Here is a 15,814-nt window from a genome sequence, read left to right as displayed (position 1 = left end):
GATGTTCAGCATTTTCCATTAGAGGCCTCACCCTGTAGCACCTATCAAAATTGGTGACGTCTTATCGGGTATCTTTGAATTGTCGTTTAGATGCAGGCAACGAGTGATCTGTTGACAACGTCTAAACGACATTACATTGGATATTTCTGAACATTGAAAAACTGGTCTGACCTCAATACAGATACACTTGAGGCAAGTATGAATGCTCTTAGAATGAGCATCCCTATGTAAGCCTTGAGCTCGCTCACTGTCAGTGTGCGCCAGTTTGCCATCATTCTTTGAAGAGCATAGAGGTTTGTTTCCTCAACAATCATCTTCCACACCTCTTCATCGAGTAAAGAGAAAACGCGTCGCATGCGCGGCAGGTTCTACATTTAGTTTTTGCGATGCGAGTATGTGGTGGATTTCTGCGATGCTCACTGGAATGTCGCAAGGCTGCTTCGGCTATCCACTCCTGCTGATAGGGATCGTCTTCTTCCTCTTCAGTGGTCACTGTCATGATCAATGGCTTAGCGCGCGCTTTCTTAGGTTTCTTTTTTCGTGCGTATGCCTTCTTGGGTCTTTTCTTGGGCGGTGGCTCGATGTTTTCGTCGTTTTCCGATGACTCTATCGGAGCCAAAGCCGAGGTTGATGGTACGGTAACTCGTCACCCGAATCACTTGACACATCACTTTCCGAACCGTCAGGTAGGCTAAAGAACATCTCTAATGCCTCTTCAGCGGTGAGACTTCGTTCCCCTACAAGGACGAAGGAATACATAATGAATGAATACGTTTCATTGGAACACGAACGACACACGACGCCATGCTTCTAATCCTAAGCCTAATGAATTTGCATATGCCTGCAGATTTTCGACACATAATTGCTTACAATACGGTACGAACTATAAAATTTTTCTCATATGAGCCTGACGTATTTAGAAGCACGGAGAACACAATGGGCGTCTTACCTGGCATTTTCGAAGAAGGATGTTGCTCTTTGAAAATCGTGCGTGCACAGCTCCGTCCTTCGAAAAAAAGCAACAAACTAAAACACGCACGGAATGCTTGCGCCACCCAGTAGAAAAAAAAGAAAGCATAAAATAGTTGAGCACACTTCTCCTAGATTGCGCCAGTGGTTTCAAGCAAACATAGCTCTCTCGCAGTTCTCACAATCGTCGTTTTGCTACTGCCTTGCAGGTGGGACAGGGGTTGTCCCGATGTCGCAAAAAGGGTTAAACAGACACTGAAGCGAAAAGAGTTTGGCATGATAAGCCAGAAGAAGCGTAAGAACTAAAAATGTGTGGCAATGCCGCTTTGGAGTTTCCGTACCAGCTGGCGGTGGCGTTTAGAATTTTGACGGCAACTGGACTACACTGTATTTTATGCGATCCAAAAAATGAACTTGGGAAGCTTCAAGAACATTTACAGAGCCACAACGGCTCAAATGTAAAAGATCACTACTTTTAAATCTGTGATGCCGCACAGACGTACTGGTGCAGAATAATAAAAAAAAAAATGTACTTCGACTTTCATGTTCTCTTTTAATAATAATGAATGGATTATCGGGAAATTAACGAAAATATACCTTTTTTTTTTTTTTTAAAGTACTTGTTATCAGTCTAGACTGATTTAGGGTTTCTGTTTAGTGTCCGGAAAAAAAGAAAAAAACTTTTCGCAAACAAAAGTAATTCGCACATGAAAGGCATAGAATCCGAAGAAAGAATTGTAACAGAACACAGGCCCCCTGCTGCATGTGTTTGATGGCCGGAATGCATGCATTAATTGTTTTTTTTTTTTTTTAATTTCACAGGGACAGTGCCGGCATAGGTAGCGGCACGGAAGCTGACATGCTCGGCATGTTTCCACTGGACACGAGCGCATCAACGCCCACCACAAGACTTCAAAGTCCCCTGGGCCAGGGCGAGCCAGCGTCACAGCTTCTGCGTCGAGCAGCGTGCCCTCCTGGGACCGATATGCAGGTGAGTGCAACGGGAGCGTGTTTGCTCAGTGCTTGTGCAAGAAGTGAGGGCGGTCATTGCAACCAGGCACATAGCCTATAAAATGAGTTATTGTTGTATCCAGAATAGAGTTGCCTAGCTCCTGTGTTGCAACATAATATGTGATGTGGGAAAGACATCACAGGTAAGTAAGTGGCATCCAGCACGCTGCACGAACAGTTGAACTTTTGGTGTCGTGAAGAGATGGGTGTCCTGTATTGTATTGAGTACAGCTGTAGCTTGGTCTAACACAGACACAGACATAATGAGTTATGAAATATAACCAAGTAAGCCTAGCATTTTTCTTGTCGACATTAGGGTGCAATGAATGTGCTCATAATTTCGGATGTACTGATTGTGGTTGTGTCAAATGCAACTTTATTATATTTGGTTCAACTGTATATACAGCGTGTTGTAAGCAAGTGCTGGAAGTGTTCACTAAAGGTATGTTTCAACAAGCATTGGTACTTGCTATTGGGGTTGCATTCTTGATTGATTGGATTATCACTTTTTGCAGACGTTGATTGGTTATAAGCCAACAGGCAGAATGGCTGTTGCTACAGTGAGGTATCACACCGGACATTACGTCATGTGAAAGCGTCCCTGAAAGTGATCAGTGGAGAATATGACCCTCGAGCTCGTACCTTTCGAAATGCGCACATCCAGACCTGTGCTGGATCTGTGTCATTTTTGGCTTGCAGTGGGACTTGCACACAATGTCCTCGTGATTTGAAGAATGGTTAGGTGGTGCCATGTTCTGATCTCATTTCGTAATAATTTGAGATTTTGGAAACATGACCAGTGTATTGGCATGCCTACGTGCAGTTGTCTACGTTTTGTAGACACAGCTAACATAAGTCAAGGCCACACCAGTCCCCCACTCTCTTATATTCATTCATACTTGGTTATAACTAACTGCCTCATGCACTGAAAATAGATCGGTATAGCAATTATATCTTACACAGGTATGACAAACCTTTATGGAAAGTTTGTTATACATAAATAAACCTGTACAACAGTGCTGAAACACGCCATTACGACTTGACTTCCACAGCACATGTGTACACAGCTACTCTGTAAGATGTATAACTCTTTATCAGGTTATGCTTCACATCATACCCTACCTGGTTACGTTCAAACAAGCTGTCAAGCATGACCAGACATATGATTTAAGAAAAGAAAAAAGAAAACATGCTAAAAAGCAATATCAAGATCCAGACAGGGCTGAACTGTTGAGATATCTGAAACAGCCTGCCTATTCAAAAATGTCCGGTGCCTGTCACATCTGCAATCAGGTGTTACATCAGGTCTTGTCGAGTTGTTTCTGTTGCGTCTTGGCCTTGAGCTTTGCCTTTGTTTTAATGTAGCCATTGTGGCCTCCAGTCTAATCTGCTTAATATTAGAAACTCTTGGAAAAGTGGTATTTTCCTCTCAACAACACTTGCAGCATTGAGTGACTTATTCAACGACAAGGCACCGGCCGACTCGTCGAGTTCAGAGGCCAGCAAAGGAGCGACCACCAGCAGGGGAGGAACGCCAACAAGTGCCTTCACGGGGCCTGCGCTACCAAGGCCGCCGTCTAGACGATCGGAGGTGGGCCATCTCTTGTGGGCATATTTGCTTAGCGGCCAGTTTATTTTCTACGCACTTTCTGAAATGCCTTGCTTCTTCATTCAGTAACTTGCGGACTCACTCAATTACTAAACAGGTCTACAGGAAGATGGAGGCTTGAAATGATTAACAGTGGTCGAGCAAGGGATGTCGCTTGAATCAACGTTTCTGTTTCAACAGAGACTTAGTGTCTTCTGTCAAACGTTGACTCAAGCGACATTTCTTCTTCAACAGCTATTAATAAGTTCACTCACTTATTGTACCACTTATCCACCCATTCGTGCATTTGCTGATTCATTTGTTCATTTATTGATGCGGAAGCGTTAAATAGCCCATTGAGCGAGAAAACCCGCGTCTGTCATCTGTAAGAGCAAAACGGTGCCTAATTTCCATTGGCTGTGACACCACAGCACGAGTGTGCCTTGACTGAGCAGAGCGGGCGAAAGGGGGCACCTGCTGCTGCGATAGCATGCCAGGTGTTGCTTGAGGAGAGAGGGCATCGGCGGCATGCCACGTCACCCTTGTTCTCGCTCTCGGAAGCCTGCGTTATCGATGCATTCCTCGCCCGCGCAAGTGCTCGCCTTAGTTCTAACTGCACCTCGATAAGGCTGAATCAAAACGCGACAAGCGTCTCAACGCGCTCACTTGTCCGTGAGGAGTTCATAACTCGAAGGACCGCTCAGCGGCATTCAATTGGACATTAATGCTTTCGCTTTCACAACTTGTAAGAAGTGCTTAGATGTCCTTTTTATTGATTTGTTTATTCAGTGATTGCTCACTGTCTCACTTGCCCGCTCATGAGTGCATTTACTCATCTGTTTGTAGATTGGTTTATTTATTCATTCATCAGTTAATTATTTCATTTGCTAATATATTGCTAATAACTTCTTAATTAATTACTTACACTAACACATTCATTTGTGCTTTCCATAACTGCTGTGTTCGTTCAATTGCTAATTCGCTCATTCACCAATTTATTCTTTGTTCACTTTATTTTTCCACTCACTTATCAATTCACTCATCTATTGATCAGTTGAGTAGTTCAGTGGTTTAGTCATTCATTGATCTGTTATTGATTCATTGCAATTCAGGAACATAAGCAAGAATTTGGGTTCTCGCAGGACTTATCCCGTGAATTGTAAAGTCAGCCCCATAAGTTTATGCGACGCTGGCTTCACAACAAATGTGAATTTCTGCTCTGTTAAGACCTGACGTTTGTAATTTAATGGCTCTCTCTGTAAGTCACGAACGCTACTACATATTGAAACTTTGGATTCGTAGCTGTGTTTCGTAGCTGTGTGGCCAGGCCTTTTTGGGAATTCCAAGCTTTTTCATAATTTTCGTGTCCCGTAAACTGTTGTGGCTGACTGTACATGCTACCTCTTGTGTGTGTGCGATGCAAGCAGGCTGTACGTGGTCGGGCATCGCCACTGCCCATGAGCCGGACGGAGAGCGTAGGCAGCCTGAGCAGCGACTTCAAGACGACGCCCATGCCCCTAGGTCGTCACGGGGTCCCTCACCACTCACGATTGGCTTGTGTGACTCCATCCCGCTGGCTATCGCCTTCCAGGAGGTGGTGCACGCTCGCTTCGAGGAACGGACGAGACCCTCTGCCAGGTACTACGTGGATTGCTTCACAGTTTGTGTCATATTGACACACATAGCAGATTCAAGGTATCTTAAGGCGTGGCCCAGAAAATTTTGACTAATCATGAAGAGCTAGTGGTGGGTTTAGAATAAAAACAGAGTGAATATAGTTTTACATTATCATGTGGCAGTATTTGACACAATATTTTATGCAATGTAAATGAAGACGTACTAGTTAACCTGTCTGAGGCATTGGGTTTTGACCTTATGCAGGTTGAATTTTTTGCAGGAACCATGTGCCCATGGTAATTTTTTTCCTCCCATTTTTTCAGTTTGCAGTAAACGTCTCGAGTTGTGCTTCCTGGTTAGCATAAACACAATTTCAACTGACTTTGGGTGGCTTCATAGAGATGGCAGTGATCAGTGATGCCGAACACGTGCGAAATATTAAACAAGATCAGCGCCGTACAGTGATGTACAGTGCTATACATGTACATCAAAAATCATGCGGGACAGATCAGTGGAGCTGTGCACATATGGCACAATCCCTCAAAGGGTTAAGGATACAGTTGAAACCCCGCAATAATGACATTGGCGGGCAAAGCGAAAAAATATGTTTCCACGAGAATTTTGTTGTTGCGAAATGAGACAGCACAGACTGAGAATGCGCTGCAAAACGAAGCTTTACTGTTAAAATTTCGTTACCCTGTGTCGCCCCATCCGGCAGTCAGCGATGGTGATACTGCCAGGGAGCAGTATTCTCGGTCGATAGCTTTCCCCCTATACAATCATTTTCGCAACATTTCACAAAACTCGGACACAGATGCATCAGCATCGATGAGCAATGGCATTCCGCATGAAGATTTGTCCGAATGGGGCCGTATTGTCGATCTGTGGCTTTAGGAGATACAATCGCTGTCATGAGATGTATCTCGGCTCCGGACGCGTCGGTGCCTGCATGCAACTGTGAGCACTGGAGGAATGCTGTTGCCTGTAGACGCCGACGTGTACAGTACGAGCAACAGTGTTCCACACATGCAACAGCGCTCTGCCAGTACGTGCTGTTGCCCGTAGACGCCAATGAGAAATCCACAAGCACTGCCCATTGAGGGGTTATGAAACCAACGTTCTTGAAGCAGAGGACACATATTCAGGGACGATCACTTTCGGAGTCACAATACGGCCCCAGTTCTTAATCATGACCGAAGGCGGGGCAGCCCATGTTGCGGCCATCGTATCAAGCTCCATAAGCAAGTCCATGCTGACGGGACGTGGATACTGTAAAGGAATGTGGCCATGCCATTTGAAACAGGCGATCAATGAACAAAATGGCGGCCATGATGCCTTCGCGGTGCACGCGATCGCTTCCAGCGCTTTGTTGTTTTCGTAAACAAAAATTTCAGCGGCTTGCATGTGGTATTTTACGCAATTTAAGTGGGGAGAAAGGGCATTTGGGCACTTTTTTAGATGTGTTAGCATTAGATGGGTGGATATTATGGGACCTAAAGTTCTGGCATATGTCGTTGATGAGGGATTACAGTTTAGCGACGTTTCATTGTTGGGAGATATTAAATGCATCGAATCCTATGGGCGTTAGCTAGGGATAAGAAAATATTACGATGTGGCGAGAATTTTGTTGTCTCAAGGTTTCGTTATTGCGGGGTTCCACTGTAAAGCAAAGTTTAATGAATCTGCGATTGAGAATAGTAAAACACTGGAGTATTAGTGGCTTAAAGGGACAGAACACATGGAATGAAGGGACATTACTCTTCGGGCAATAAATTTATGTTAGGTTTGATGGTTTGTTAACGTGAACGACAAATCTTAAGGGGCGGTAATAAACACAGAATAAAGATAAAAATTACGAGCTTGTTGGCATCATGCTTCACCGTGTTTCAAAGGGATGCTCGTAACATTTATCCATCCACGTGATATTGAACTGACTCCTTGTTTTCAGGTAAAACTCTTGGGCGACATGAAGGTGTCCTTCCCTGCGGGCATTGTCCACGTGCTGACAAACAACCCATCGCCAGCCACACTAACCTTCAGGGTCAACACAGCTCGCTTTGACAACGTCCTACCCAACAAGAACCTCATCACATTGTAAGTCGCAGTTGTAGGGTTTTCGGCGAGTCTGAGCGAGACCACTGCTGCACATTTCTCAGAAAGGCTGTGCCGGCACATGTTGAAGGAGCATGCAAATGCTAACTCAAGTTGAATTGACAGACTCTCTGAGATAACGTAGTACACTTGTGATAATGAAAAGAGCCCCGAAACACTCTTTGAACATATTAAGAAACTTTGCCGATCTGTTAACAAGGCTCCTGTGAACATGTGAGCCAAATATTATTGCACTGCGTGCAGCAGGAAATTTACACTTTCACGTCAAGAGCAGTGAAAAATCGCTTGCTCTCTCCGTCGCAATGTTGGTCATGCAGCCTCATCGCCAGCAGCTGCACCCACAATAGCTGTCGGCTGACTACGTAATTACGAGAACATTCTCAGTAATACAATTATTGCTCAATTGAGTTACATAAATGAAAAATATATGTCTGCGATCTCAAAACGACAGAAAAACGCTTTGCACTGCTGGTCTACACACGACAGTTGTGCGTTGCTGTGTCTGCTGCACGTGGCGTCCGAGAAAAAAGTGTAGTGTAGATATTGTGACCCCCACAGGTGCTGCCATGATTGCGCCTCCTTGCCGCCTCCCCTGTGTAGCTTTCAGCACGCTAATGGAATTGAAAGGAGAAAGAAAGTTGCTTATCGTTCTGATAACTACGTCTAACGTAGCTTATGCTTGAAGGATCGGAAAAAAATTTTGCAGCAGGAGGTCTGTAAGGCAGCGTAAGTTAATAATGATGTCATTCTATGATTAGTTGGAAAAGTGTTTCAGGGCCCCTTTAAATCTCAAGTAACTTTAAATTCTTTTTAATTCAATTTTTTGGGGGCTTCTCAGGACAGAGCAATGCTGTCATTGTTGCTGAAAAAAAAAATTAAAAAAAAAATTGTCTGGATAAAAAAAGGACATGGATTTGACCAAACATACTTGTGCTTTATATTCAGGCTGCTCGGTGTCGCTATGAGATGGCGCCACTAAACCAGTTGCACCTTTGCAGATCTGGTGTTGGGCATGTTGGAGAGAGAGAGATAGGGACACTTTCTTCCTGCTCCGTTTCCACAGAGTATTCGTAACTGTAAGTCATTTGCCAAGTTCATTTAAAGTTGTCCAGGAAGATGCGCTAAACTGCCTTGTGCGTGTATCTATTTTCGTAGCAATCTCTTATGACTGTTTTGGAGCACAAGATTCAGTAAGCATGAAAATGGTGTGAAAATGTAAGTGGCAACAGCAATCTTAATATCCGAAACCAGCTCCCTCAAGTGCACGTGCCATTGCTAACGACTGACCATGATAGTTTGGCATTGTGTAGACTCAGCCACAATGTGTAGACATTGTGTGAGCTCTGCTATGCAGCCACACTAGTGACACAAGCTCTTTAAGAATGTTGCATGTTTTCTTGGACTAAAGTCCATGCAAGGCCTCTAAGGTATGTTGAATGAATGAGTGAAAAGTCTATTGTCTAAAGTGTAATATCTGGAATCTAATTACCATCCGAACACATAATAATGAGAGTTATGTTAACTCATTAACAGAATGAATGGGAGTCAAATCTTAAATTCATGAATTGAAATGAGTTGACTACTGTATTTCATATATGATAAGCAAAGTGAAAATAGCTGCAGCATAGGTGACTGGTTTGTTGGCGAAACTGGTACGCACCGGTAGTACGAATAATGTTCAGGCGTCGGAACTAAAGAGTTACAGGTAAGTGTTATGATGTGCACCTTGGGGATAGTATATTGTTGGGTCAATGTCACAGCCAGCTGTCTCATTTGTTTCCGGCTGGTGCCTCGCAGGGACGCGAGCCAGTCAACAAGCGACCGGTGCGTCTACGAGTTCAACATGTCGTTGCTGACAGGCCTGCTGCGACGGCAGCATGAGCAGACACCCTCGGCGTCCTACTTCAACATAGACATCCTCAAGTACCATGTGCGGGCGGGGCCTGGTGCTCGGTCGGCGCCCCTGCACCTGGTCGCCTACTGGAAGACGCAGGAGGACAACACCAACCTCAAGGCAAGTTCCTCACCACACACCATTCTCGGCAGGCCTCTGCAAACCCACATAAGTGTGGGTTGTGTAACAGCAGCAGCAGTGTTCAGGATGAGTGTCGCAAAAGATCGAGAATAAAATTTTGCTATCAATCAGAATTCACTTAAATCATTTATTTCCCGCTGTTTCTCAAAGATAGACAGAAGAGCTGCAGAAAAAGCTGTACCTGATAGCTTGGAAAAGCCGCGGCCCCTATTGAATTTCCCTGACAGCAGCAGCAGCAGCAGCATTTACAGTTTAAACTGCTGTATGGACATACAAACAAGTTGCAGAAATACAAATGCAGTAGAACCTTGTTAATACATTCCCATTATGTACGATTTCCCGGCACCAACATTCTCGATCGAGAACAGAAAAAATGACCCAATAAAGTTTCGCTTTTTTACTGGCATGAACGTTCCTGGAAAACACGATCTTTCGGCACCAACTAGATTGCCAAACTATGATTGTATGATCCATTTTCTGGCTGCTAAATCCCATGTAAACAAGAAGAGGCATGAGGTGCACGCAATCGAGAACAGTAGCCACCCGCCGCAGCAGCTTCCCTGCAATATGCGCCCGCCCATCTCGTGAAAATGCAGGTGCCCACTAAGTTTCTAATTCCAGTACCAGCAAATCTCCTCCGGGGTCATCGCACTCCGCATTCACAGCTATCACCTCCAACATTATTGCAGTAAGCGTTTTCACTCATCTGTGTCTGAGTGCGTGAGCCGTAGTGCCGTTGGAAGCGCACTGCACGCTTTATTTAAACAGGTGATAACCCAAACGTGCCGCCGTTCCCTGCTACAAGCGGCTCAAAGGGATTGTCATGTATTGCTCTGGTGGTATCGTATTCCGGTGTTGCCCATGCACATGCTCAATTTCGTTTATATTCCCGTCGCAGTCTTAAAACACCATGCAATAGGAAAATGTGTATCTCGGGCCGTTTGGGTCCTACCAGCTTGGGCCCTACCAGTTTTGGTAGTGAGTGCAAAGCTTCTGGCCAATTGTCTTCAGCCAACACTGATTGACAGGCAGCAAGCATCATTTGTTGGATTAGAGCTGGAACAGAGGACAAGGAAGAATTTTGGCATGCAACTTGCTTTCTTTTGAAAGCACAGTCAGAGTAGGAAGACTGATGCAAGATCCCCGGATGCATTAGTATCACACAGGTAATGCAGAGCATACGCAATGTACACCTCTGTTTCACATCCGATGAGAACTGTCTGCACAAGTTCCACACTAAGCCATAGGTGGCTTGGGGGAAGCTCGCTTCTGGGGTGGAATGGCGTTGCGAACCTATGGCTCAAAAGGTTTCTGCAGAATATTTTTTCTTTTTGTTGAATATTCATAATTCTCGGTGTATTTTGAACATTTCGTTGAAAAAGTATTATAAACCATTCTAGTTTTTTTAATCTCGTTCCTAATGAGTTAACTCAATTGTAAATATGACGTGTAAAGCAGCAAGAACTTTTGATATTTTATTTATTTTTCCCTCTTGAGTGTTATTTACTGTGTCTGTGAGCTAACGCGCGCTCCCTTCTACTGCAGATTGACTACGAGTACAATGCCAAGGCCCTGAGCCTGCCGGCGGGCACAGGGGCCACTGGAGTGAGCCAGCCTGCGTCAGCAAACCTGGCACCATCAGCACCGGGGCTTCCGCCACTGACGGGACTATGTCTGGGCGTGCCAATGGACGGTGGCGTGACGAGTGTGCAGGTCTGTAACGTTGGACTGTGCGAGCATTGGAGAACTGTGTGGAGTTCTTCAGTGACTATGTCTGCATAAATGATCGAACCTGCTGTCTTTTGCTTTGATTAGCGCAAGAAAGAGAACAAAAATATGTATCTTGCCATTGATAATCTGCGCAAGGTGAAATGACACTGCTGTTGCACTTTCAGAGTGCCTGAAAGGTCTGGAAAACACACTGCTTTTATGTGGATGGAGTCATATTGTTATGGTGCACTTGACTGGTTGTACTCGAGTGGTTAGAACACAATCGCCTGATTCGTTCAGAGCACCACACTCCAGCTTAGAGTGCTCGGAGACGATCTCAGCTTTGAGCTGTGAGTGCCACCGAGGTCCGACAGAATTCTGATCACGTGGCTCCTCCAATTGTTCTGGGAACAACTGAAAGTTCGGCTCAGGTGTGCTTTGTTTGACTCGGCTCCAATCTAAAGAGGCTTGGCATTACTGCGAACTGACTTGGAGCATGGTAGGAACCAGTTTACTAATGTACCATTAGTTTCAATTTCTGTTTTTGTGTTTACATTTCTGGGAATTGTCTAGCAGGTTATACATGCAAATGTTGCTGCCGTTACTGTGCCCAATGTGTCTGGGTAATGGACTTTTGCTTTGTAGGGGTGGTCGGTTATGACATAACTTCTTAATTAGGGAGCACAATCTTTGTGCTGGTGCCCACGCAGAATTTTTCACTTCTGATTTTGCGAGCACTTTATGAACTCAAAGATTTTCCAATTTTGTTTGCCAATGAAATAAGCTGAAGCGACAATGTTCAAGCTGAACTAAGGGTCAATCAGCCAATGCTGTAACGTGGTATGAGTCATAATGCTGCCACAGTTGCCTGTTGGAACACTTCATTGTCTTTGGTCCCACGTGTTCTCTTCCAACCAGGGCAGTGTGTGCAAGTACATAAGTAAAGACATTTGCTTGAAGAACCACAGTGGTAGCTTAGCACCTGTGACATTCTGGTGCCAAGTGCAAGGCCATGGGTTAAATTTCTAGCTGCAACAGCCACATTCAAATGGAGGCAGGATTCGAGTACACACTGAGTTATTCAAGGTAGTCAAAATTCATTTAGGGCTCTCTATTACAGTGTCTCTTATGGCCTCTGCATTGCTTTGGTATGGTAATAGATTAATAGAGCAACTGAACAATCAGTCAGTCAACTGAGCAACTGACAAATTAATCAGTTAATCAACCAACCAACTTGTCTATGAGTCAACCAATGAGTCAACTGAACGAACAATCAATCAATCAACAAACCAACCAACCAACCAACCACCCACCTGATCAATCAAGAGATCAATCAGCCAGTCAACTGAGCTACTGACAAATGAGTCAACCAATCAATTAACAGATAAATCAGTCAACCAGCTGACCAACCAATCAATAAATCAGTCAATCAGTCCACTGATCAATCAACCGAGCAACTGACCAGTCGATCATTAAATCAAGCAATCAACCAGCCAATCATCCCGGACCAAACAATCAACCAATTAACTTATCAATCAGTCAGTTAATCAGCTGACTAACAGGTCAATTCGTCAGTCACCATAGCAACTCACCAGTCAGTAGGTTGACAAACCAACTAACTGATCAATCAAAGAACCATGCTGCTTTGAGAAGGCCTAACAAGGTTCTTATGTGCTCTTGCATGCGCACAGGCCAAGCCTTCATGTGTGTGGAACGGGGAGACCCAGCGCGCCCTGTGGAGGCTGAATGACCCACTGGGTGGGACGGCAGGCAGTCAGCGGGGCGGGTCCGTGCTGGCACGCTTCGCCCTGTCGCGGGGACCTTCTACGCCTCGCCCCCTGGAGGCGCGCTTCCTCTGTGAGGGAGCGACCCTATCCGGTGCCAGCTTTGAGCTGATTGGCCAGGGCTACCGCGTGTCTCTAGTCAAGAGGCAAATATTGTCGGGTGAGTAGCCACTGAGCTGTCTTTTATTCTGTGCACGTGTACCTTCAAGCAGCTGCTGTCGGTGCAAATTCAGACAAGTTGAAAATGACTAGAATGTATTGCAGTGTTTCTGGGTTTGCCTGCGCTTGCGACAGTGACCTAATTCAGGCTCCGAAATGTACATTTGGGACAGTGAAATGCTTGAAAAACTGGCTACAGAGCACTATTGCTCTCATGTAACATCATAGCAGGGTACTCTGACCAGTCTTTTCTTCTTTTTTTTTTTTTTTTAATTTCAGTTTCAATATACGCTGATGTTATTCCTCCTATGACTTTTTCATGCGTGAAAGTTTGTTTTCCCGAGATCTCAATGTTAATAAAAGGTGTAGTGAGAGAGACGAGAAAACACATTAAAATAAATGAACGAGCTTTCTTCATAGAAACCTAAAAGGAGATTTTGCATGGTCAACGCATCTGACAGCCTAGCTGTAATGGTTTCTGAAACCATGGAACTCTGAAAACCAATTTCAATTTTTCTATGTTTCTGCACGCAGTTATAATGCTGTTATTTCTGCGTGTTCATGTTAGTCTTGGCAATTATCCTTTTTTGAGCTTCCACACCCCCTTGGTCATCAGGTGTGCAAGATGCTCGATTGGTCTTGTTTAGCTAGTAGAAAATAATTTTACTGAAAATGTCAGGACAGAGTGACAGAATTACTGCTGCGTGGACTTTGCCATCTCCTTCGAGTACGTGCCTAGACAAGCTTCAAAACTGGTCCTTTTCATGCCTCATACAAGCTCATTTTACATGCAGGCAAATACCTATGCGAGCCGTGACATTTGCCCGCGACGGCGATGACGGGCCGTCCCCTGCCACCTGTCCCCGCCTCCCCGCCGTCAAGCCCCGACGAACAAGACAGCAGCGCTCCACAACCAACCACAGCGGCGGCGGCGCCCGCGCCGGTTGCTGGTCCGACCGACGAGCGTGTCGCCACTCCGCCTCCCCCCACCTTTGAACCACCCCCTCCGCCCCCACCCCCACTTCTCCTTCGGAGATCTTCCTGCGAGATCCTCCAGCCTCCTGTCACTCAAACCCAAGTCCCCACCCCCGAAGCCCTGCCTCCTGTTGCTCAAACCCGAATCCCCGCCCTTGAAGCCCCACCTCTTGTCGCTCAAACCCGATGTGCCGCCCCCGATGTCCCGTCCCCACCCCAGCAGCAGCAACAGCACCAGGCCTCGCCTCCTCCTATATTCGCCCCGGCTCATATCTCGGCCCTCACCGTCACCGTCGTCGCAGCCAGCGTCTTCTGCCTCGCCCTGCAACTTGTGGCGCTCTGGCGACGTAGCAGTTAGTAGGTCAATGAGAAAAAAAACTCGCGATAAAACGTGCGCACACACATACGCACCACCAGGGTGCGAGGACAGAGAGAGAATGGCACACTTATGGCCCTTCTTGACTTTCCTTCGCTCCGTGTCCTCCCAGTTACCAAGACGAGAGAGAGTTCGACAAGAGCTGACGAATGGTCCCTCTTGTAGACAGAAAGTTGAAGCGGGCTATCTTGTGTCCGTTCGCTTGTAAAAACCGGCAGTCATTGCATCGTGCCCATCCTATTCCATGCTGCGGAGATGACCTCTGGAAGGCGCCCGTGGTACACAACGGTTGTGGTAGATGCCTGGTGGATACAGACCTTTCTTTCAAGACGACGCGAGCCAGAACATGTTTTCCCCGAGTGGCGATGGTGGTGGCAGCGGTGACGGCGGCAGCGCAGATGTTACCGGCTTCTTGGCAACTCTCGTGCAAAAATGTTTTCCTTCTCTCGTTGGCTCTTCGCCGACGGTGTAATATAAACTGACTTAACAGTCGCACCTGCTCTGCTGCATTTTCACCGTGCATTGTGTACATAGAGAGGATATTTTTTAACGAGACTCGATCCCAGTCTTTTTGCCTTATGCCTCCTTTGTGCTTTGCCCCTGTTCTGCCTGCCGTCTGCCAGTTGCCGTTGCAGACGACGTGTGTTCGCAGACTAATTACTGCTGCAGTTACCGTTGCCTCCGCCGTCGCGTTGTCTGTGTTTTCCCGCGTGACCTTGTAAATATTGCAGTTAAAGAGAGATCACCTCAAGAACAGCCTGAAGTTGCTGCTTGCTCTTTTTCCCTCGTTTTAATTAAAAAAGCTTGTCGCTTGTTCGGCAATTATTTGTTTACTCTAGCCTTTATTTTAAATTTTTTGGAATGAATGCGTTGTTTAATTGTACCATCCGTTGTTGCTTGACATTTGTCTAACCATAAGTATATACATAAATATATACATTATATATATATTATATATATACACACAATGTTGTTGATTTGATGGAATGCTTTGCTTTACATGAGCAACAAAAAAATAAAACTCAAAAAACAGCTTGCAGAGGAAGCAATAAAATTGCTGCCTTTTAAAGCAAAAACTGTCTTGTGTTCGATTTTTTTTTTCTTCCAAGGTCCGTAGTAGACGTTGAAACCCTTGAATGTGAAAGCCCATTAGTTTCATGTTGTAAAAAAATTGGCTGTGGTTTAGCTCTGGTTAAACCTAGTCGAGTAGCAATAGCTACAGACCCCTGGCTGTGCTTAGACTTAGCTTGTAATTAGACATGTTGTTATTAAACTTAGTGGTTTCCCACTAGACTAAGAAAGGAGAGACGTTGTGATCAACCAACGGGTAAAACTGCAGCGAGCGCCCAACGGCAGGAGTAGTGGCCGCGCGGCGACTGTGACGAGGCGAGTTGCCGGAGAATCTAGGCCCGTGGTGTGACGTCGCACAGAGGGCGCTCGCCACGCCCTCTGTGTTCACGCCCTTTGTGTTCAGCTAG

At 45.5% G+C, this 15,814-nt stretch overlaps 1 protein-coding gene across 1 annotated transcript in view; it reads left to right on the top strand.

Moving 5' to 3' along the window:
* The window catches only part of LOC119459148 (F-BAR domain only protein 2-like), a 19,696-nt gene extending 5,730 nt beyond the window's left edge, over positions 1-13,966 (top strand). The window contains 10 exon segments of the mRNA XM_049671609.1: positions 1,858-1,960; positions 3,426-3,571; positions 4,996-5,086; positions 5,089-5,178; positions 5,181-5,206; positions 7,134-7,279; positions 9,095-9,311; positions 10,878-11,045; positions 12,734-12,986; positions 13,780-13,966. Coding sequence (XP_049527566.1) covers positions 1,858-1,960; positions 3,426-3,571; positions 4,996-5,086; positions 5,089-5,178; positions 5,181-5,206; positions 7,134-7,279; positions 9,095-9,311; positions 10,878-11,045; positions 12,734-12,986; positions 13,780-13,802 — 1,263 coding nt within the window. The 3' untranslated portion in view covers positions 13,803-13,966.
* Positions 13,967-15,814: the final 1,848 nt, after the last annotated feature.

Source organism: Dermacentor silvarum, chromosome 7 (assembly GCF_013339745.2).
Source record: "Dermacentor silvarum isolate Dsil-2018 chromosome 7, BIME_Dsil_1.4, whole genome shotgun sequence".
NCBI lineage: Eukaryota > Metazoa > Arthropoda > Arachnida > Ixodida > Ixodidae > Dermacentor > Dermacentor silvarum.
This window is presented reverse-complemented; position numbering and strand designations above follow the sequence as displayed.